Below are 23508 nucleotides of genomic sequence, written 5' to 3' on the forward strand. Positions count from 1 at the left end.
GCCGTTTTGAGAAAACGAAACTAACTTGTCTTCCAAGTTGAAATGATTGTAATAGTATATTTCTTTATTTGAAATATTGAACATATTATTTTTATTTTAGTCTTACTTATACCAGCAAATTCAATTTGCTGACTCATGTTTGCTTTCTTTTGCAACGTGGGTGTGTTATTGGAAACATAGATGGTGGAGTGCAGTGGATGAGGACACGTGATTTGGATTTGCTCTTGGAGTCTTCTGGTTTAAGTTTTTCTGAAATGTACGGTTTTGTTTTGAGACAGATGTAATAGAGTTGGTTAATTTCTTTGTAGTTTAGTAATGTGATTGAAGGATTGTTCATTTTGGTTTTAAATTTGATCTAAGATTTTAATATCGTGGTTGATAATATGTTATTATGGTTTCGTTTCATCCTAGGTTTTCAAATGATTGAATAGGGTGACGATTGAGATAATTATATCTTGGAAAATTTCTTATTTTAAATTTCCTGAAAATTTGGGGTGTGACAGTGTCCGAATCAACAAATTATTAGGTTTCAAAAATTAACAAAACACATGGCAAGGAAACACGGTGAGGCATACGCTCTCACACCATACGTACACGTGCACGCATCCTTGAGCTCCAACATCTGTGTCTACGTCCATGTGTGACCAAAAGTGAAGTGAGAAACGAGTTGTTTGATTACTTGTGCAAGCATTCCTAATTTTGAGTTGCTAATATCATTGCATTGAAATTAGAATTATTACTTATTAGGAATTTGGAATTTTCAGTATTTTCTATTTAGAGATTAATTAGCTTTAAAAGTGTAGGTTAGATTTAGAAGTCTAGGTTTATTGGTTATTGTAAATGTCTATTTTTATCCTAAGGGGATTAACAAAATATTACACCAAATGTTGACTTAGCTCTAATTTAGATGAGGAATGAAAGGGAGTGTTTTAGTGGATGAAAATGGTTGATCTTCATGAGTAAAAAGATGCCAACATATCCAGTACCTTGGGGTGAGACTGGAATCAAGCCAACGTATAGTAGTTATGGGGTTGGTTTTTATAGGTATTGTGAGCAAATAGTTGGTAGGACACATGTGGTGGTATGGATAGGTGTGCCATCAGGATAAGCGACATGTCCTGACAAGCGTTGCATGTGTGTGGCGGTTTTAGGTTTTATGTTGTTTGAGCTTGTATAGAAAGAGTGTAGTTAATGATGTGATGATGATAATGATTTGAATGTTGCAGTGGTAAATGTCTGATATTGATGATAGCAATAATGAGAGTGGCAGATGATGATGTCATGAGACGAAGTCGAGTCATTGATGCTGAACCGATCTTGATGAGTGGGCAAGTCATTGTACGTGGACTGTGTGCGTGTCATGTGCTTGAGGGGTAGGATGTCCTTTACATAGCCCTCTTGTTAGTACGTCTTTGAAAAGGGTGTGCTGACGAGAAATTCGGAAACCGTAGTTACGTAATGGGACGGTTACATGGATTAGTGTTGAACGACTGGAATAATAACTGTTGTGGTTATGATTCCTTTCTTGTTTGAAGAGACGGTTATGGAGCTCGAGATGTGTACGTGGCAGTCAAAGCGTTGATGAAGTTCAGCATGTACAACGTTGTGGTTGAGCCATTAGATGATTTTACTCAAGGTCGTCGATATGGATTTTTTAGATTGAAACTTGGCGCTCAAAACAGTTATGCGAAACGTCTCATTTTTAGCCACTGATGGGATGAAGAGGGTTTGCTATTTGACGGTGATGATCTTTCTGTGTCTACTATATATAAAGTAGAGAGGTTATCGTATTCTCTTTATTGGCATCTAAAAAACTCCTAGAGAAGAAAGTTGTACCATCTGTTGTCGGCGCTGCTTGGAGTGTCAAAGGAGATTGTTTTACGTTTGTGGAAAAGGTGTGTTTCCTCACTAACTTGTTCTTTTTCTCCGTTTATGTTGTTTCATCTTCATGAGCTCTGAAAATAGGAAGAAAAGATAATCCTTTACTCTTCGAAGGTGGAAATGGGTATAAAAAAAGATAATTGTTCCCTTGAAATGAAATAGCATTGAACATATATATGGCCAAATTCTCATTTCTATTTCCAAGTGAAATTGGTACTGGACCTAATAATCAATTATTTGAAACATCGAAAACAAAATAATCGATTAGTTAATTAAGCAATTAGTTAATGAATTGAATGTGACCATTAGTGTTTGATTGAAGGAAGAAGACTCGAAAATATTGTTTTTGGACCAGTGTTGTGTTGGTTGAGATGAGAAAAAATGGCGGCATAGTTTAGTTCAAAACTGCAAGAGATATGATGATGAGGGGTAATTGGTTCGAAAAGGTTGTAACCGGTTTCGGTTCCTCTTTTGATAAAGGGTAACTGGTTCGAAAAGGTTGTAACCGGTTTTCCGGTTTCTCTTTTTAGGTAGAGGTGAAACTGGACTCTTTCTATTGGACTCTATATTGGGCTTGGGCCGGAGGCTGCACAATCTAATTTGGTGGGTGTAGGATACAGGACTCCTAGATATATTGCCAAAAGCACAAACATTATCTCTTTTTGATAGGCACATGTAGGTAGTAAAAGTATAGCTTCATAGAGTCTACGACTCTAGGTGACTTGCTGTAGTATAATGTAAATTTTTTGACACCAATACATGGGAGTTTTGCATATCTTTCTCCTTGATTGCAAAATATTTCAGGGCCAAAAAGTGATGAGTGCGACCCATTACAAGGATAAGCCTATGATACAACCATAAATTCCGTTGCAAAAGATTTTGAACAGAACCTTGAAATTCCATTGCATATTTTGATTTTTGAAGAATTTGAAATAACAAAATTAGGGTTGTAAATATATATTCCGATTTTTAGTTGGAATATGTAGGAATTATGGTGTTTGTAAATGTTGCAGTTTCAACAATTCCAAAATCCTAAATTTTGCCAGTGTTTAGGGCTGGAAATGGAGCGGGTTCGGGTAAGATTCTCACTCAAAACTCTTTACCATTAACCATAATTAGATCTATTTAGATTCGGATCGGATTTTAGATATCCATATCCATTAAAAAATATAAAAAAATACACTATTTTAATGATTTTTATATATAAATGTAAGATATAAATTAATTGTTAGGCATCAAAATATAAATTTTGTTAAAATGATTCAGATATTCAGATTAGATTCTAGTCACAAACATAGAAATCATATCCGTTAAAATGGATTCAGATATAGTCGGATTCAGATTGTTAAAATGATTAGATATGGCACGTGCTCTCGTGTGTTTAGACTTGACAAAGAAACTAACTAAAAAGCCGTTATTGTTGAATGTTGACTAATGTTTAATATAGAATATTTTATAATTACATTTGTATCCTCAAAAATTTAGATATTTACTCATTTCTAAACTAATGTGTTTGTTAGAGTTTAATTTTTTTAATAGGGACAAAACAGTCTTAAGAAAAAAGTGACGAAGAGACCTAGAGGTACATAAAAAACTATTATTCTACTGTTGCAGTACTGTAGATAAAAATTGCAATTTTTAAGATAGTTTAGATAGTACAAAATATTATAATATGGGTATTTATCAATACTCAATTTCTCGAAATGCGGTAATGCGGTGGACTATTGAGTGGTTGTAGGTGGTGATGAATGGACTGTGTTTCACAGATGGCACATGTTGAAATGGAGCAGAAGAGGTGTCAAAACGACAAAGAAAAAGAGATAATAATTCCAGACTCTTCCAGGAAGTCAACCTTTTTCTCTCTCCTCTTTACTTGTTCCCCACTCTATTTCTTGGCCAACACTCTCTCTTCTTCTACTATGACAAGTGGTACTATGGAAAGTGTAATAGTAGTGAAACTAGAAGAAGAAGATGAAGTGAGTAATGGTGGTGGAATAATAATGTCTTCTTCTTCTTCTTCTTCTTCTTCTTCTTCAACTTCTTTTATACCAATACCACCTAAACCAATGGAAGCATTACAAGAAATGAGCCCACCTCCATTTTTAACAAAAACTTTTGAAATGGTGGAAGACCCTTTAACTAACTCTGTTGTTTCTTGGAGTAATGCAAAGAATAGCTTTGTTGTTTGGGATTCTCACAACTTTTCTATTCATCTTCTGCCCAAGTATTTCAAGCATACTAACTTTTCTAGCTTCATTCGCCAACTCAATACTTACGTAAGTTGTGTCTAAATTTTGTGTCCTATGATGAATTTGAGCTCTGGGTGACATTTCAACAATTTTTTTAGTTTCTTTTGAGTGTGGGGTTATTTTTTTTTTTTTTTATTTATTTTTAATTAGTATTTTTATTTGTGTGTGTGCAATAATAAATTCATTTGATTCTAGACTTATTTATAGTAAGTGTCTGATTGTTAAGACTTAGCAGCTTGTAATAGCAAAGTTTTTATTATTTGAGGTTTTAGGAGTTGTGTGGGTTGGTTCCCTTTGTGTTGAAGCTGTTTATTAATACTTGAATTTGTGGGCATGGCTATTCAAACTGGGTAGACGTGTGTGGTTCGCCACTTTGACAAACTTGAGGTTTATGAAATTTTGTGTTACTGGGTGCAGGGGTTTAGGAAAGTGGATCCAGATAGATGGGAGTTTGCAAATGAAGGATTTTTAGGTGGACAGAAACATCTATTGAGGACAATTAAGAGAAGAAGGCGTGTTCCTAAGAGTCTTCTTCAACATGAAAGGACCAGCTGTCTTGAACTTGGGTTCCATGGAGATATTGACACATTGAGGAGGGATACAAGCATGTTGATGGTAGAAATCGTTGAACTTCAACAACAACAACATAACTCTCTTCAAGAGCTTGTCTGCATTGAAGAAAGGTTGCAAGGTACTGAGAGGAAGCAGCATTTAATGATGGCTTTCTTAGCTAAAGCTTTTAAGAATCCATCTTTTGTTGAGAAACTGATTCTGCAAATGGATCAAAAGAATGAAATAGGTGGGGGCGGTCGAAAGAAGGAATTAGGTGATTGTGACTGTGGTGGAGGGATTGCGAAGAAACGAAGATTGCCTAGCAGTAGAAGTATAGAGAAATTTCAAGGGCAAGTGATGGCAGCTGACTCTGATATTGAGACATTATTGTCAACTGTTAGTGATGACAAGTCTAATACACCAACTCAGGATACTAATGCAAGTGATACTGATTTGGGTGATATAATGTGGGAAGAACTACTGAATGATGACCTAATAGTGAGTGATGAAGAGAAAACGGAAGTGGGGTTAGTAGCGAATGAAGCAGCAATCAATGTTGAAGTTGAAGATTTAGTAGCAAACCCACCAGCTACCTGGTGTGAAGGTGTAAAAGAGCTAGTTGAGCAATTGGGGTTCCTTGGTTCGAAGGTCTGAATGCTTTTTACTCACGGCGAATCTGTTCCTCTTGGTTTAAGCATCATGGTTCTACTACATCTTCCGTTTTTGCTGTCCTGTGAATATCAGTCAATAGACATAACTTAGGCCTGTTGTTTTACTACTTGGATACATTGTAATGTGCCTCAAGTTTTCGTATTTGTAACTAGTATATGCTAAACAATAGGAAAGGCTGAAAATCTTGAAGAGGGTCCAATATTTGTATATTATGCTAGACAATACTTGATCACATTCATAATTTACATGTTTTGAAGGTTTTACTTAATCTTGTGTTATTTTGATACAATCAGCGCTCCCAAGCTTGGTCAGTGGCACACTCCTCAAATGTATTGATCTTTAGGTCACTTGTTGCATCTTCCTACTGAATTTGTTGATATTTTATGCTAATGGTAGAGTAAGATAAACCTGTAATGGATTGCTCATACAGTCATATACTGTATTACTGTCTGTTGAGTTCCGTTGGTTGTTCATACAGAAAATGGGTCATGTTTAGAACTTTAGATACCAGCAAAAAAAAATGTCATGTTTAGCTGGCTCATCCAGGCTCACAATAGCTCGTAATGGGCAGGGCATTTTGCTACGAGATCCACAGTAAACGTGCAAATCAAGATCGTATTCAAGCCTCCATTTGTGCTCTTAAGTCTTAACAAAGTTTGATACGAATACTTGGTTTGATCATCAGTTCTTGTTAGCTGATGAGACTGGAAAGTTACTCGCAAAAGAATGTTATTTCCACACACAGTAGAGTTTTAGCGTCAGAGAAAAGAGGAAACCATATGATGCTTTACATGGGAAGAATTTGATACGGATCCTTTCGTGTATTGGAAAGCAATAATTTTCGGTTTTCTATTCTGTTTCTGGCAATGAGTTTCATTTTAGCAAATCTCTAAATGTACAAAAATGCACCTGTTTTGGAGATTATTTTGGAAGCCCAGGTTTCATCAAGAGAGTCTTCTTGCATAGATCACGTTTAAGTATACAAACATACACACGATTGCTTATATACAGTAAGTAATACACAACTACTATACAGATTACATAGTTCTCCAAGTCATTGTGCTGAACAGCTGAAGGCCTTGGTAGTTAAGCGAATATAAAAGTTACCTCGTCTTCTCTTCATTGGTGAAGACTCTAAAAGATAAAAGTAACTGTCAAAATCGTTTGAAGAATTAAGACATTATTTAAACAGTGACAAAGTCTAACCATGTTACAGGCCGCGCGGAAAAGAATCATATTGGTACAAAATACAAGAGTAGGAATTCTCCTTCAACTTTCTTTTGAGTGGAGCATATTACTTGCCTTAAACAGAGCCAACGGCGATGACGACGAAGATGATGATGTCAGGGCAGCAGACTTCTGAATTTCTTCTTTGTCTTCACTGAATGCTTTTACTAGAACATCCTGGAGTTCCACATACCTTCTCTTCTTCAACTGACGCTCCTCAGGAGTGTCGTTCCCTAGGTATGCAAGCTGTGACAGATCATCTGCGTCCATAATCTTGTTGAGTACGTCTGAGCAACGAGGGAAAAAGCGTTTTCCAAGTTCCACTGCTCCCAATAAAGGTAAAGGACAACAAAATATTCGTCAATTTGATTGATAAAGAGACTCGGTGGACTGACCATAGCTAAACAAGATATCAATGAGAATAAGAACTAGATTTAGAACAGAGAGCAGTAAATTGGAGCTCAACACAACCACAACAGCCAGTACATGAAGTGCCTATTTGCCCAATTGAGAAATCTTTTCACGGATTGTCAAGCAGATTTTTCTTTTTGATTCTCTCAATAGGTAAGATTTCTCATGGTGCTGGTGGGTTTTGGACCAAGGTCTTTGGTAATGGTCCCCATAAAAGTCATGAACTGAGATAGGCTGGCATTTTAGTCAAGTTGTCATTTTAAAAATATACGACAAAGTCGATATAGCATTAGGTACCCTTATTACACTGGGAGGTAGGGGAGGCAGGAAGCTTTAGGACAGCAATAAACCAGATCTTCCCTCCGCTCTCCTTTCCCTAATATGAACCCTGACAAAGTCGATATTACAGATTGGGTATTCAAAATGTTGCAAAGTATAATTACCGGTTTTTGATAGTGCTCGAATCCTATTTAGATGCTCCTCTTCAATCTTAAAAGGTGCCTCATTCAAATCCATTGGTGTTATCTGCCCACCGGGTAGCTTCCTTGGGAACTCCAGAGTACCGTCCACTTGTGCAATGTCCATTGCAACTTGCGCTTCCACAGGAAATAAAAGTTTTGCCAGACCAACTGCACAAAAATCACCATCCAAGAAACCATAACAACATAAGTCTGCTACTATATCTTAATGAGACATTTATTCTATAAGTTAGGTTTAGTGAATTGTCACAGGATTGATACTCATTTTTTCATAGATGATTATGATTGGTATTCCTTTTTCAAATCCTTAGCACTTTCGTTCCAAAGCATCACTGTATTTTCGAAATTTTCTTCAGTGGTAACTCTTATTTTCACATTTCTTTCATCAATAACAACACTTGACTTACAAAACCACCACGCAAAGGGTACAACCTTTTGTTTTTAGATGAAGCAAATTCTGAGAAAGAAGAAGATCAACACAGTATACCTGAAGCCAAATTTATAAAATTTTAAGATTGGCATCCATCTTGGTTATAAAACCCATTTTTTGAAAGGGTGATAAAACTGAAGCATGTTTGTTCAATATTTCGGGAATGAAAAGCTAAACATAAAAGCAGCTACTCACTACTTTATTAAATTATGAATACACTGTTACATATAATTCCATCAAATAATGAATACAGTGTTACATATAATTCCAGAGAAATATCTCATGTACTGGTGCAACTATCTGAAAGCCTGACAGATAACTAAAATTATATGAAGAAAGATCACCTATGTATGTGATGATAATTAAACATTAAAGTAGCAAGCCATTAATTCATTAATGTGACGAATCAGTCTTACAACTATCTAATGCCTGACATCTAGCGATACGAAGAAAGCATAATTATGTATGTTCCCTTTCATGACACTGACATCCATTACAAATATCAGAAAGCAACAGATGTTATCCCTCACAAAACCACGCACAGACAAAAGGCAACGACAAACTTGAGTTGCTATAGAGTCACCACCATCTCCTAAAAACAGCTTCCCTGTTAGTAGGCTCTGTAATGATAAGGGTGTTTGACCTTCTCCATAGAGGGTACTATTAATCTGAATTAGGAAGCCTGCCGAGATTGTTATATAGCTCAACATTTGGGTCAGTAGCATTGTATGCAAGATCTCCAATATAGAACTCCGAGTTGTTATTACTCCTAATATAAGGGCGAAAGGATCCCCGTTTTAATAGGAGATGACGTAGATTTCTAAGAAAATTATATTTGTTCCTTTGTGCGAGCTTTAATTATAACATATAGAAGTCTAAAGGCCTACGAGGCTACGAGTATAACGAAGAGGAAAAAAGAACTAAAGAAGAAGAATAGTAGCCATACAAGAACACTAGTCCAATGACCGACTACTCAAGACTTGGGAGGTTGGCCTCAAGGTCATGGGTTCGATCCCCTCTTCACTGTGGAATATGGGGATTTAACGGGAGTAGGGAATAAAGTTCTAACCATCAAAAAAAACAAAAGAAAGAAAAAAAGAAAAAGCACACAAGTCCAAAAGTCAGAGTCCATCACCTGATCTCCTAGTACAACAGATAGTCCAGAAAGCTACACTAAAAACAGACATCTCTTATTTTTGAAGTCTTATAATTCAAGGGGGGCAGGAAAATCAAAATGATGACATCAGTCCAAAGTACTGAACAGCCACCCTTATTAATGAATTAAATATGATGCGTTCAAAGACAATTGTCAGACACATATTGGACACACATTGTATGTGATATACCTCAATTTTTGAAAATTCGCCGTGTCAGACTCTTTGTAGCCGTGTCGGATACAGACTCACCTATCCGTGTCAATATAACTTAGCAAAACAATGACATTAGTCCAAAGTAATGAACAGCCACCCTAGTTTATAAATTAAATAAGGTGCATTCAAAGTCTACTGTCATGTACAACAATTTCATACACATACCAACCGGTGTTAATTGCAATTAATCAAACCAAGAAGCGTAACTCACCTCTATTTTCAAGGTACAACAGTTTCATACGCAGATCATCCCCAGCCATCGCTAAAGAGACAGAAGCTTCTCCTAGTAGTGGATCTCTTCTCTCTGCTTGCTCCAATATCTCTATGCACAAGCGGTCTTTAGGGGAAGACTTTCCTTCTTCAGTTGATCTGTTGAAATCCACGGCCTTAGTAAGCCTCTTTGATATTTGCAGTGCTTTTCTCCCATCTGATGTAAGATCAGAAGGCTTGGCCCCCTTTGTCAGAAGTGACACTACTATCTTCGGCTCTTTCCTCATTGCAGCAACATGTAGCACGGTATATCCCCTTGGATTCCTATGATTAACATCTGAAAGTCCAAGATCGAGAACTTCTGTTGTCGTTTTTGAATCACAATACGCTACTGCATAATGTAGTGCATGAGCATCGTCTAGAGTAGTATGGCCCTCTTTGAGTAGCCATCTTACTAATTCAACATCATCCGAGTCCAGAGCCCTATGAATTCTCTTGACATGTTTATCAGGAAATGTATTACTTTCCGAACCACCTAGACCCAGATCTGAACGGGAATCCATGATATGTTTTAAAATTTCGTTAGGCAATGCCTTCTCAAGAGTAATGACATCAATGTCAGACTTAACAACAATCTCAATACACTCGGCCAGCAATTCCGCACAAGCTGCAGAACATATTTTTGCAACAGACAATATCACCAGAATATCATCGACTGCCACCTTGTTGAGAATGTCAAGTAGGCGGCGCTACAATCAAAAGAATAACTAGTTATTATTTATATACCTCATGAGAAGTAGACAAATATGTTGAAATAAGAACGAGTCTATATCTAGCAAGCCCGTAACAACAATTAGCTATTTGTTGGTGAAACTGTTTACAGTGATTTGACTAAGCTAATTGGAGAATCTGGTTTTCGATACTAGCCTGTGACTGCGGAGAGGCTATTGCAGGGGATGCAATAAGTGCTACAATAAAGAATTGGTCTTAATTTGCATTCCAGCCAGTGCCCCCAATATGTGTAGAGCCTGTAGTAATTGATTGGGAAGAAGATCATTCATATATAATCGAATGGTTGTGACAATAGGCACACATCGACAATCCTATTCTAATTAATTCTCTTTTCTACACTAATATAGTTGCATACTAGTAATTAATACAAATTATTGAGAACAACAAGGGGCGTGTTCATTTTTGATACCTGATAAAGAGCAATCAATTCAGGGATCTGAAAAACAAAAGAAGCATAAAGAACTTCCACCATTGAATCAACAGCTGGTTTACACCCTAAATGTTCACAATCATCATCAACACAAACACAAACATTTCTAGGCACACCCTTCACTTTACCACTATACAAGTAACCCAAGACACAAACCAATGAATCATACCCAACCTCAAAATCTTTACACAGTTCTTTCAAATCAAGTTTCAAGACTCTTTCTTTTTTCCCAACAGGGACAATATTAATAGAAAACAAGTTCTTGAAAAAAGAGCTTCTTGCTGACAATATACAACGATGTATGGCCACTTCTTTAGAACAAGTGGAAACAATAATCTTTGCATCATTATAAAACTCTGAAGTTTGGGACTCAAATATTGATTCAAGGTTTGTTGACAAGCGTTTTATAGCTAAGATATCAGGATGTGTAAGTGATGTTTGGGGTGAATGAGTTTCGTTACTTATACTACTACTTCCACTGTTGTTGTCATTTGAGTCTGTGTTAATAACTAGGTTTCTACCTTCCATTGTTAGAGAGTGAAAGAAAGCATGACTTTGTCAAGAAGAAAGTCAAAGGACACAGAGAGAGAGAAGGAGAAGAAGAAGAAGAACAAGTAGTTGTTGTGGTTTCGTAAGCTATAGACATGGTTGACAACGTAAGACAATGAGTAAGCATTACGTAGGAAGAGTTGTTTAGTGCAGACCAAGGCTAAAATGTGGGTTGCACCTTTGATTTGATTTGATTTACAGAATATATATGGATAAGGACAACGTCCAACAAAATTCTCTTTGATTTACAGATATATATGGATAACTACAACGTCCTACAAATTGTCTTTGTAGGTCACTTGAAATGAAAAAGCTATTTGATTAAGAGAATTGATTTTGTTTTATATGGATTTGTTAGTGGTAATAAATAAATATACTATAATCAAGTGAGAGGATTGGGACTTTGGGAGGGGTGGAGGTGAGACAAAATATAATTTAAGTAGGTTTTTGTCTGTCTGTCCTCACCTATCGCTATTTTTCTCTCTCAATTAAATGATAACTCTGCTTAGCAGTTATCTAGTAATTGTTATAGGCAGTGGGGAGTGAAACAGAGAGGAGAAGGTAGGGGTGTGCATGGTTCGGTTTTGACTGTTATGTAAATTGAACTCTAACTCTGCTTACTAGTTATCTAGTAATTGTTATAGGCAGTGGGAAGTGAAACAGAAAGGAAAAGGTAGGGGTGTGCATGGTTCGGTTTTAACTGTTATGTAAACCGAACTGTTACTCTATGGTTAACCAACCTAAAACCAAATTGACCTATTTTCACAAAACTGCAAATTGACCCTAACTACTATTTTATCAGTTGACTAATCTTAACCGTAAGTTAATCAAAAAATCAATACTACATATGATGCATTGGAGCAGGTCATGGAGTTGTCACGGTGTCAACACAAATTTTGTTGTATCTTTTGAGGGCTCTACAAAAAAAATTATTTCATTGACATTGACAGAGATGAAGAGTCTCTCTACTACCCCACCTAGAAAGTGGCATTGCCACATACTCAAAACTAGTATTGAAGAATATTTGAATAGATTGTAAGTAAACATATAGAGCAATAATATATGCTTAACTTTGGTAATAATATGGTTTGGGTCGGTTATATTTGATTTAATTCTATAAATCGTCTAATTTTTAAAACTGAAATAAATTTGATGAGCGTATGTGGCTTGGTTCGGTCGGTTTATTTGGACAGTTTGAATGGTTTTCTGCACACGAGAGAGAGAGAGTGTTTGGGAAGAAAAAGAAGAGTAGAGAGATTGAGTCTTTAAGACAGTCAAATGAACACCAACCAATTGACGTTTTGGAAACAAACCCCCTCTCCTTGTAGGCCCAAAAATGTTTGCTCCCCTAATGCAACAATAATATCTAGATATAATATTTAGACTATGAATCCAAACACTTAATGTACACTCTAGGAGGCACTTGATCAAAGGTGTCCGAAAATTTATTCTGAAAGTCGATTTGGATTCGAATGATTTAGTGTGTGGTCCACAAAGTACAACCTTCACAGTTGTATGGTTATGAAATTGGGTTGCAGTAGACGAGTAGGTGGACAAGACGAGATACTTTTGCTGTTGCACCAATACATTACTTTGCCTGATAAGATAACGTTAGTTTGGTACAAAATACTACAAACCGTACAAAGTAAGGCAGAAGAAGGGAGTTTTTGTTCAGCCCTTTGGGAGCTGGCCTTCCGTAGAAGCAAGAGAGAAGTGTGCAAGAAACCTAATATCAATAGAATAACCAGAATAATTCGTTTTTAATATTCTTTTTCCCTAATAAGAAAAAGTATATAAGCTAAGAGATAAAATTACAAGAAAAGTCATGTGGTAGGGCAGGGGCCGGGTAATCATCCAACTGCTTCTTAACTCTTAAGCCAAAACAAATGATTAATCTGGGTCCTGTAATGTAAAATTGTACTAGCATTCTGTGCACGCTTTATGAGCGTGAAACCTATCCGAAACCGAAATCAATCGGGTTAGTAAAATATTTCGATTCCAAAACTCAAATTTGAATCCCCAACCCGATTTGTTGCTCTAGATGTAAGGAGGTCTTACTAACCATAGTTAGCAATTCGGTGAATTATTTGTGAATTATTCGTTTAATTCGGAAAACGTTTAAAAATGTTGTATTTATCAATGATATGGAATAATTTGTTAATTCGGCAAGAAATCATTAATTCGCGAATTATTTGTGAATTATTTGCGAATTATTCGTATTTTCACTATAAGTTTGCTGAGTATGTTGTAAAATTTCATCGTATTTTTTTATTTTTAGCTTCGTATTATACTCGAATTACTTACGAATCCAAAATTTTACCGTTTCTGTTTTTTTTTTAATCTGAATTGAAAAAACGAATTCTTATCGAAATTTGAATTTTATTTGAATATTTTCCGTATCGAATTTTTGCCGTATTACGAATTGCTAACTATGCCACTAACTCACTAATTTAAACTAAATATGTTAAATTTGTTGGGATAAAAAAAAATCTAAAAATTTGTCCTGAATTTATGATGAAATTGTCGAAATTTCGGATGGCATGAGTTGTAATAATAGTGTGAAAATTTGTTCGGAATATCCAATAAAATTGTCGAAATTTCTGATGGCATGTGCTGTGACATGGATTGTAATAATAGTATTTGGTGAAGATAAAATTGGAAAAATGAAAAAACATCGTATGAAAAAATACTATAGGTGGGAGCGCGTTCTTTAAAGGAGAGAGAAATGTCTTCACTCTTACACGTCTGAGCATTACCAATGGGCTTCCATATACTCCACATAAGAGCTACATCTGTTTTTAAAAGACATTTAAGCATTACCAATGGGCTTCCATATACTGCACATAAGAGCTACATCTGTTTTTAAAAGACATTTACACACCAGTAATTTTCTGATCTAGAAAAGATTTATTTCACTTCCAGACGTGGCCTCCGCTTAATGATAGTATGAAATACTCTTAATACCCTTTCACAATATTTATATATGAAGACCATAGTTAGTAATTCGCCGTTTAATTCGCGAATTATTAATGTATTATATATAAGGATTCCCGTATAAAACGAACAAGATGACGAATATTTAAAAGATGCGGTTTAATATGCGAATTTTTTGGGCTGGGTTTATTATTGTCGAATTATAATGTTCGAATTATTGAAATTAAAAAAAACGAGGCTTTTTATTGTAAAAGTTGGAAACTGGAAATGAAAACTCTCATACTTTAATACTTGAAAAAACTCAACCGACTAAAAAAGTAAATATTAAATAACCCCTAAATGCTTAATTAGACTAAAGAATAAGAAAATCATGTGTTTAGTTCTTGAAGGCTTTAAGTCATAGCTAGAAAACATATTTCACCATTTTTTAGTTCTTGAAGCCATAGCCTTGAAGATCAAAACTCAAAAGCAATCTTGTGTTACCAGGAATGGATGTGTTGGTTGTACGTTTTTAATTTTGTTTGTGTTAGTAATAATAAGTAGAACAAAAAATTTGACATTTGTATTATTTTTTTCATGAATAAAATTGTAAAAATAAAAATAAAAATAAAAACGTTATATAGTTATATATTAAAGTTTTAAATGTAAAATATATAGCCGAATTTTAAAGGAATGCATTCGTATTATACCCGTTCAAAACATGTATATCACGTATATCGTATTTTTGCCGTTAGCGTTTTATTAGACCAAATATTTAAAAGTATTATTGTTAAACATTTCGAATCTTAGGCGAATAATTTCCATATCGAACTTTTGCCGTCCACGAATTTACTAGCTATGATTAAGACATTGTATCTCATATGTATGACATTATGTAGTGCTCTGACATGCCTGTTGAATGTGGTAGAGAAGATTTATTCCACTTCCAGACGTGGCCCGATTTGATGATAGTATGAAATACTCCTAATACCCTTCCACAACATTTATATATGAAGACATTGTATCTCATATGTACGACACTATGTAGTGATGTAACATTTGTATTTGGATAACCTGAAAATACACGTTTAACTGAACTAAATATGATCATAGTAAGACATTGTATCTCACATATACGATATTATGTACGTGATGCTGTTAAATGACACGTTTAACTGAACTAAATATGATCATAGTAAGACATTGTATCTCACTTGTACGACATTATGTGGTGTTGTTAAATTCATATTTGGATAACCTGAAAATGCACACTTAATACGGTTATCATCCCTATTGCCACTACTGCTTCATGTCTACTCTTTCCAATAATCTAGTACTCATCAAATGTTCCCATCTCTACATGACATTTTCCTCCAAAAGTTGGTTTTCATTCTCGAATAATTTGTATTTGGATAACCTGAAATTACACGTTTAACTAAACTAAATATGATCATAGTAAAACATTGTATCTCACTTGTACATTATTATGTGGTGTTGTTAAATTCGTATTTGAATAACCTGAAAATACTCGCTTAATACAGTTTTCATCCCTATTTTGCTTTACTTTTACAACATATGAAAATAATCCAATGATCAAAGTGACTTGAGACATATAGGATTTTGATGTATAAGGTAGGAAGAGATGTGACTAGAGGGTGGGAGATGTTCAAGGGTTTATATGTAAATTCGTATAATGAAATATCATTTTTTCAAAAAACCAAACACTAATATGTGGAAGGGTATTAAAGGTATTTCATACTATCATAAAGTGGGGCTACGTTCTGCAGTGGAATAAATCTTCTCTGCCACATTCAACGGGCTGGTTTGTCCTAATCTTTAAGTCAACGTCCGATTCAAGCATTCTCCGTTTACACAATGAGTTCAATGGGTAAAAAAACACATCGATAGTGAAACAATGGAAACTCTTTGCAAAATATGTAAAAACAAGTGGTGTTGGCTTTCCATTGGTTAAAAATAATGAGAATGCAAAACTTATGGAGTCCCATTTTTAAAGTAGTGGGTAGTTAGAACTAATTGAGTTTAAAAATGTGTAAAACTATTTTTATTTTTAAACATGTGTTTACACATTTTCAAACTAAAAGCGTTTTTACACATCTCCATTGGTAGAAATTTTTAGAGTTGGATGTTTAAATTTACACTAAAAGTGATTTACACAATCCCATTGGTCATGCTCTCACACCGCCTCCATTCATAGTATCTTATTTTTTTGCAGTTAACACAATTGTTTATTTGGAATTGATTTTGAAGCTTTTATATTAGTGGAGCATTCCAATATGTGTAGTAGCCTCGTCAAGAATTTCTCAGGAGTGATTGTCTGATGTAGAATTACTACCCCCTCTTTCTTGAGCCAATGATAGTTTTAGAAATTAGAATTATTATTATTTAGAAATTTAATATATTTAGTATTTTCTATTACGAGTTTAATTAGATTTAGAAATTAGATTTATTGGTTATCAAGTAAAGCTTATCTATATAAGGAGATCATTGTAGTTTAGGGTCGTTTGTTAACCATTATTACTATAAAGAATTATGTTTTTTAAAATCAATTTTAATGTAAATATTTTTGAGATAATCCTTTATGGAATAAATGATACCAAACAATCAAATACAAATAAATTTTTTATTTTATTTTATTTTATGACTAAACCAAAAATGGAAACATAAATTGCCAAAAACCATAAAGAATTAAAATATGGTAACTCGGTTATAGAGGAAAGCTCCATAAATTTTGTTTCTCATTCTTTAAGCTATTTTTTTTTTTCTTTATGTTATAGGTTTGACTTTCATTGACCGTTAGTCAAAATTTTTATTTTCTTCTAATAAAATAATAATAATAATAATCTAAAACTCCCATGATGAAATGCCAAATATATCCTCAATGGACATCAAATACATGAATTAAAACTTTAAACACCCATTGAGTGTGTTTATCGGTTCATGCTTGTTAAATAGTAGGATAGAAAGACTTGATTTTAAATAGCAAATTGCATACGAAAAAGAAATCATTGAGGACATATTCAACATTTTATCATGGGAGTTTTAGATTATTATATTTTTTATTGGAAGAAAATAGAAAACCTGGACTAACGGTCAAGAGTCAAATCTAGTTGACCGGCATCAAACGTAAAAATGATTTTTTTTTTTTTTGGGGAATTGTCTCATTTTAAGTCTAAAAACAATTATGGGACTCATAATATATATGTCATAAAATGGATGATCTTAATAGTTCAAACAATTCAATTATCAATTATCAATTTATTAAATTTTTAAAAGCCTAAGATGCTATTCTCCCTCAAACTTTTACAATTCTACAATTCAATTTCCCTTTTTAAATCCATTCTCTCTTTGAAGATCTAAGCATATTTTCTTCTAAATGTCTCTTTGTTTTGCATCATTGTCATTTGTCCATGCCTGTAAGTTGACTCCATGCAATGTTGCAATTGAAAGTAATTGTTGATTACACTGTTTTTCTTTTTCCATTAAAATTGAAGTAGTTTATCAGCTGTTTTGAATGCATGACGGATTTTGCCACGGGACACCCACTTTTCAGTAGACATTTATATGAGGTACATATACGACTGCAGGGGAGATTTAATCTCCTTGAAAGCTTTTAGAGTGGTAAAAATCCCGTGTTCTTCAGAGCATATGTAACATTTCCAAGGCTCCAACATCTCCGTATTTTCAACTTATGAAGGGACAATACATTTTGAGTTTTGGACACCAAAAAACATACAAAATGGCATGGCACTGTTATAGAAGATGTGATATGATTTAAATTTGCGAGGATAATCTCAACATCTAGAAATTACAGTTACTAGCTAAATATTTTGTTCGATGATCCTACCAAAAGTCCACATGTACACACTGGCATATTCCTTGGGTGGATGTGTTCCCCATTGCCGGCTTTACTCAAACAATCAATTTTACTCTACAGACATATTTCCGTTTCTTACGTTTGTAGGCTTGTAGCTGCATTATTGCTTATATTATAGTGAAATAATAAGTTGTATGACTGTATGAGTAAAACTGCAAGTATTTACTTTGAATTTTTTTGTTTGTCGATTTATAAACATTTAATTTTGAAGTGAAAAAAATTATAAAATCAAAACAAATAGCACAATTGTATGAAGAGCGAGTGATTCACACTGTAGAGGTTATCCTCAATATATAGCCACATATTCAGAGCATCCATATTCATGTTATATGACTTTGCTTAAATATGAAACATGAGTGATATACATATGTAGAAACTAGAAACAATTGATTTGCATATCTCTATCTTGTTTGCAAGCATGTGACAATGAATGAAGCTACGTACAACAAAAAACCTATATGACTTGCAATTGAATGAAACTTCCACAAATAGACAAATAACCTTTATAGCTTCTAAAAATGGCATTGAGCACATTTAACACCAATGGTAATTATAATATACGATGCATTAGTCAATAAATGTTGCATTCTTGCTGTTACATCAAATGATTCCATAGTTTTCAACTTTTCGAGGTTGAAGGAATCAACTAGAAGACATAAAAGGATTAAGGATTCATAGAAAAATACCCACATGAGAATGATGATGGTAATGATGAAGAAGGTACTGATAATGATATTGATGATGATGAAGAAGAACAAGAAGATGATGATGAGGGCAATAACGGCGCGACTGCACCCCCATACTCAGTTTGACATGGGACAGGATCATAAAAATCAGGTGGGGGTGGAAAACATGGAAGCCTAGCACTTGTGTCGACTTCATTTGGAGCAGTGGATGGTGTGGCACATTGACCTCCGTTGATCATCTCATAGAGCTTTGCGTCATCATATGCCATCATTGTGGAATTTGTATCCACAGATCTGTCTTTGGTTAATTCTGGAATTGCTACATTTGCCAACACATCAAGACTATGTTGATCATCTTGCTTGTGATGAGGAGTCTCAAAACTCAGAGACCATGTAGGGTGTTGTGAAAATGTTGTATCAAAATTTTGTGATGGGGGTGCTAGTTTAACCCAATCAATATTGTAACTTGTGGTTTGAGTCTTAAATGCCCCAGTATCAAGACCATAGTGTAATGTGGATGTTGCAGTACTTGGGAGGTACAATAGATCTTGTTGGTCACCCATCATAAATTCAGGACTTGCATTGTGTGACAATAAATAATCATGATTAGAACCAAGTAAGTTGGAGAAACCAGTAGTAAGTGGAGTTGGATCAGAAACAGCAGCAGATATCATTAGCTTCTTTTTAATACTTGAGTTCCAAAAGTTCTTCACTTCATTATCAGTTCTCCCTGGTAGGTGCTTGGCTATCTGAGCCCATCTGTACGAAGCAATAAAGAAAGAAAGGCATCATATCATACTGAGATAATACCATATATATATACGAATAACAGAAACACTTGTATATACATGTAGTATTAGAACAGCAGTATAGTAGTTTATGTAGTAGTATATAATATAGTAGTGCTGTAGTGGACTATAATTATTAGAGTGAAACCTACCTGTTGCCTAAAATTCTATGGAGTTCAATGATGAGAGATGCTTCTTGAGGTGAGAAGCTCCCACGTTTTAGGTCCGGTCTAAGGTAATTGATCCATCTTAGTCTGCAACTCTTACCACATCTTTGCAGGCCTGCATTATCAGAAAACAAGAGATACAGATTTGTGTGATATATATGCACATTTTCTATTTCTTGAATAGTACAATGAAATGATCAAGATATTAGAAGCAGTGAAGCACTGAGTTACAGCAGTGTCTGGAGAGAGAGCGTGAGTGAGATGAAAACAAACAGAAAAAGAAGGGTTATACAAGAAGGAGAAAAATGGTTTTTGTCCATTTAGTATTATTTACCTGCGAGTCTTGGAACTGAGCTCCAGCAACCATGACCATAGGTGGAAATGTAGTTTATAAGCTTCTCATCTTCCTCAGGCGACCATAGTCCTCTTCTAACCTTTTGTTTGTTGCAACAAGTGTGATGCCCCATCTCTCTCTCTCTCTCACGAATACACACACACAGTACTTAATAGCAGAAGCAAAACAGCTAGTAAACGGACTAAATATTGTAAATAGCTAGGATACACTGGCACTCTAAAAGTCGTCAGAACACAACTGAAGAACTCAGATGCATATTATGAAATTCTCGGAGTACTATGGCATTGAATTTATTGAGAGACTGATGTACCATGCATGCATCATGACCAAATGAAGATATGTAGCGAATTCTGGATGCTTTGCATGGCAAGCTTTAAATAAGCTTGGAATTTTATACAAATGGCTATGGTTGTACAAGTGGCCCACATGCAAGATGCAGGTCTATTGCAGAGTTAGCCATACAATAAGTAGACAGTACATCATGTGATGATGATAATAAGTTGGATAATAATCTGTTAATTTCAATTCATGGTCAGTGTATTGCAGTTCCTCTTTGTCTATTGACATCAGTTTGAATGGCATATGGCAAAAGTTTGAACAAGCAAAAGTTGCAAACCATCCAGAAGAAGCAGCACTCTTATTAGTAGAGTTGGATTCTTACCACCAAACTATATAATTTTATCCTTTTAGCTTTGTCTTGAGATCTTTTCCCTTGATTCTCTGTTTTAAGGAAAAACAGTAGTTTAACTTTTAACTTTTGATTTTTCACTAAATTCTCTATTTTAAGGGGTCTCAATAGTCAATACTATAAGTGCAGTGCATGTCTTCTAGTCTGGATTACTGGTACTAATGCAAAAACTTAAGAAGTTGCATCCAAGCAATTAACCATAAAATTTGTACAAACCATGTTCACTGCTCGCCGGCATGCGCCATATTTTTAAGTCCTGAATCCTGATAGAAACCCATTGCAAAATGATGTCCTACACAACTGATTTTGGTAAGACGATTAATTGTTGGCTTTGTGCACACGTACAAACCCCCACATCTCAGTTTACGCTGTTGTGTATGTGATCATTCAAATTAGTATACTTTTAAATTCACACCTTCCCAATAGGTATAATAAAAAATGAATTTTGGGTATAAGTATATAAGTTTTTATTTTTATTTTTACAATTTTATTCATGAAAAAATAATACAAATATCATTTTCCCCAAACCTTAGATGGAAAATTATTAATCTTCCCAATTAAATGCAACCACACAAAAAAATCGATCATTCAAAAACTCAATTATTTTTTTTTTTGTGCCAAATTTATTTAATAGAGACCCTAATTTCCCATCTATGGGAGAGAGAATCCCCTAATTGGTTCATAATTAGTTCATGGGATAATATTGGTTAACCCAAAAATAAATTTCTGGGCATCTAATTATTATGGCCAATTTCACATAGTGGGCAACATATTAATACTTTGGGCGGCATTCTGGTTTTCAATTTTAATAATGTGGGGATTAGGTCTAAGTTCCGTCTCAAATAGTTAACATGGACCAAAAAAAAAAAACCAAAAAAAAAAAAAAAAAAACAAACTACACGTGGTATTTTATATCAAGTTAAATGTAATGGATTACAACATAAAAGATATTTTGGAAATAAAATGTAATAATCTATATTTAAGAAAAAAAAATTATTATGTTAACTGATTTGGATGGCAAACAAACGGAATCTCCACATTGTTAAAATTTGAAACCACAATGTTCAAAATATTAACAAAGAAAGTTTGTTACCCATTATGTGAATTTGGTTATAGTTCGATGCCTAGAACAACTACCCAATACTCATTCATATGTTTGGGCACAATGATAAGTCCATGTATTCGAAACTTTTGAACTGTTACACACTACTGTAATTGAATCTTGATAATTAATTGGTTTGTCTTTTAATGACATTTTGGTAGATGCAGTGAAAATGGTGACACTAATAAGATTATAATAGGAAGATCTGCAGAACCAGAAGACAACCGTTAACTAGATTATGAAATGTGAATATTTTACAACACAGAATTAAGAACTGACTGCTGTAGGTGGAGGTGGTAGTACTTATTATTCATGTTGTCAGATTTTAGAAAAAGATATATAAATATCTCAATATGTTTAGAGATACTACGCTTTAAAATCGGGTGATATCGCGATAAAACGCGCATTTCATTTGGAGAAATGGATTTTCAGTATAACTTAACTGCTCTATGGGTTGAACGAGAAAATAGTCCAGAGGATCAATTTCAGGCTAAAATCACTCTATAGGACAACTTTTTTTTTCAAAATTACAAGGACAATTTTGGATTTTGAAAACTTAAATCTGGGTTGAACGAGAAAATAGTCTAGAGGACAAATAGTATGGACTTTTTTAAAATAAATGAAAATTTTAAGGACAAATAGTATGAATTTAAAATAAATATTTTCCGATCTTATTATTTCAATTATGTCGTTCTGGTATATTTGATGTATGAGCAATGACTACCCAAATAGGTGAATATACTCCATATACTATATATGTTACGTTGATATATAAACAATGATTGTTTATACTCAAAATATGTATGAACAATGACTGTTTATACTCCAATAGATATTCTTATTGTGAATATACTCCATATACTATGTTACGTTGATATATAAACAATGATTGTTTATACTCAAAATATGTATGAACAATGACTGTTTATACTCCAATAGATATTCTTGCTGTTCATACATTATGTTGATTGTTCATATCCCAAATAGATATGATTGTTCATATAAACAGTGATTGTTCATAGTTTATATTGAGATAGGAAGAATGATTGTTCATACTCTAAATAGGTATGAACATTGATTGTTCGTAGCTCTTGTTGAGGTATGAATAATGTTAATGTATGAACAATGATTGTTTATACCCCTAATAGGTATGAACAATCCAGGGCCCCAGGATTAGTCGAGGTGCGTGTAAGCTGGCCCAAACACCCGATTAGCAAAAAAAAAAAAAAAATGTATGAACAATGATTGTTCATATTTTAATAAGTGTTTTTACTGATCATACATTATGTTGAGGTATGAACAGTGATTGTTTATACCTCATGTTGAGGTATGCCCCAAATAGGTATGAACAAAATAATGATTGTTCATACTATATATATTGGGTCGTTTCGGTTGGGCCGACTCATTTATTATTTTGCATCACAGGTATACTTGATTTTTCATCTACTGAGCATTTTTTTTTTTTTATTTCGCGTCAAGAATATACTTGACCTTCCATCTACTCGGTCCTTTGTAAGTAATTAAAAAAAAAAAAATGGTTTTGAGAGTGATATCTATTTCCGTTTTGTCCTTGAGAGTTACTCTCTGTTTTTCGAAAGTGCATTATATCACCATCATCTAAATGCATTTTTTTCTTCGGTATGCAATAGATATGCAAATTCT

The 23508-nt window shown here is 34.3% G+C and overlaps 3 protein-coding genes across 4 annotated transcripts; 1 reads left to right on the top strand and 2 right to left on the bottom strand.

Annotated features, from left to right (window-relative positions):
* The first annotated feature begins 3755 nt into the window (after positions 1-3755).
* LOC147507077 (heat shock factor protein HSF30-like) lies at positions 3756-5622 on the top strand. Its single transcript, XM_086599792.1, has 2 exons — positions 3756-4157; positions 4548-5622. Exons 1-2 carry the CDS (start codon positions 3801-3803, stop codon positions 5334-5336), a joined length of 1146 nt encoding a protein of 381 aa, XP_086455918.1. The 5' UTR covers positions 3756-3800; the 3' UTR covers positions 5337-5622.
* A 671-nt stretch (positions 5623-6293) lies between these two features.
* On the bottom strand, positions 6294-11338 carry NPR1 (regulatory protein (NPR1)). 2 transcript variants are annotated; one of them, XM_086599790.1, is made up of 5 exons: positions 10683-11338; positions 9483-10230; positions 7436-7621; positions 6657-6904; positions 6294-6488 (listed from the first exon to the last, which is right to left on the bottom strand). In XM_086599790.1, the coding sequence occupies exons 1-5, from the start codon at positions 11229-11231 to the stop codon at positions 6474-6476; spliced, it is 1746 nt and encodes a 581-aa protein (XP_086455916.1). In that variant the 5' UTR covers positions 11232-11338; the 3' UTR covers positions 6294-6473. The 2 variants fall into 2 exon arrangements, with proteins under 2 accessions (XP_086455916.1, XP_086455915.1); XM_086599789.1 differs by having other exon boundaries at positions 6441-6904.
* Positions 11339-18724: 7386 nt separating this feature from the next.
* On the bottom strand, positions 18725-20168 carry LOC147507079 (transcription factor MYB16-like). Its single transcript, XM_086599648.1, has 3 exons — positions 20036-20168; positions 19687-19816; positions 18725-19505 (listed from the first exon to the last, which is right to left on the bottom strand). Exons 1-3 carry the CDS (start codon positions 20166-20168, stop codon positions 18725-18727), a joined length of 1044 nt encoding a protein of 347 aa, XP_086455774.1.
* Positions 20169-23508: the final 3340 nt, after the last annotated feature.

The sequence above is a fragment of the Coptis chinensis genome, chromosome 3 (genome assembly GCF_015680905.1).
Source record: "Coptis chinensis isolate HL-2020 chromosome 3, ASM1568090v1, whole genome shotgun sequence".
NCBI classification, from domain to species: domain Eukaryota; kingdom Viridiplantae; phylum Streptophyta; class Magnoliopsida; order Ranunculales; family Ranunculaceae; genus Coptis; species Coptis chinensis.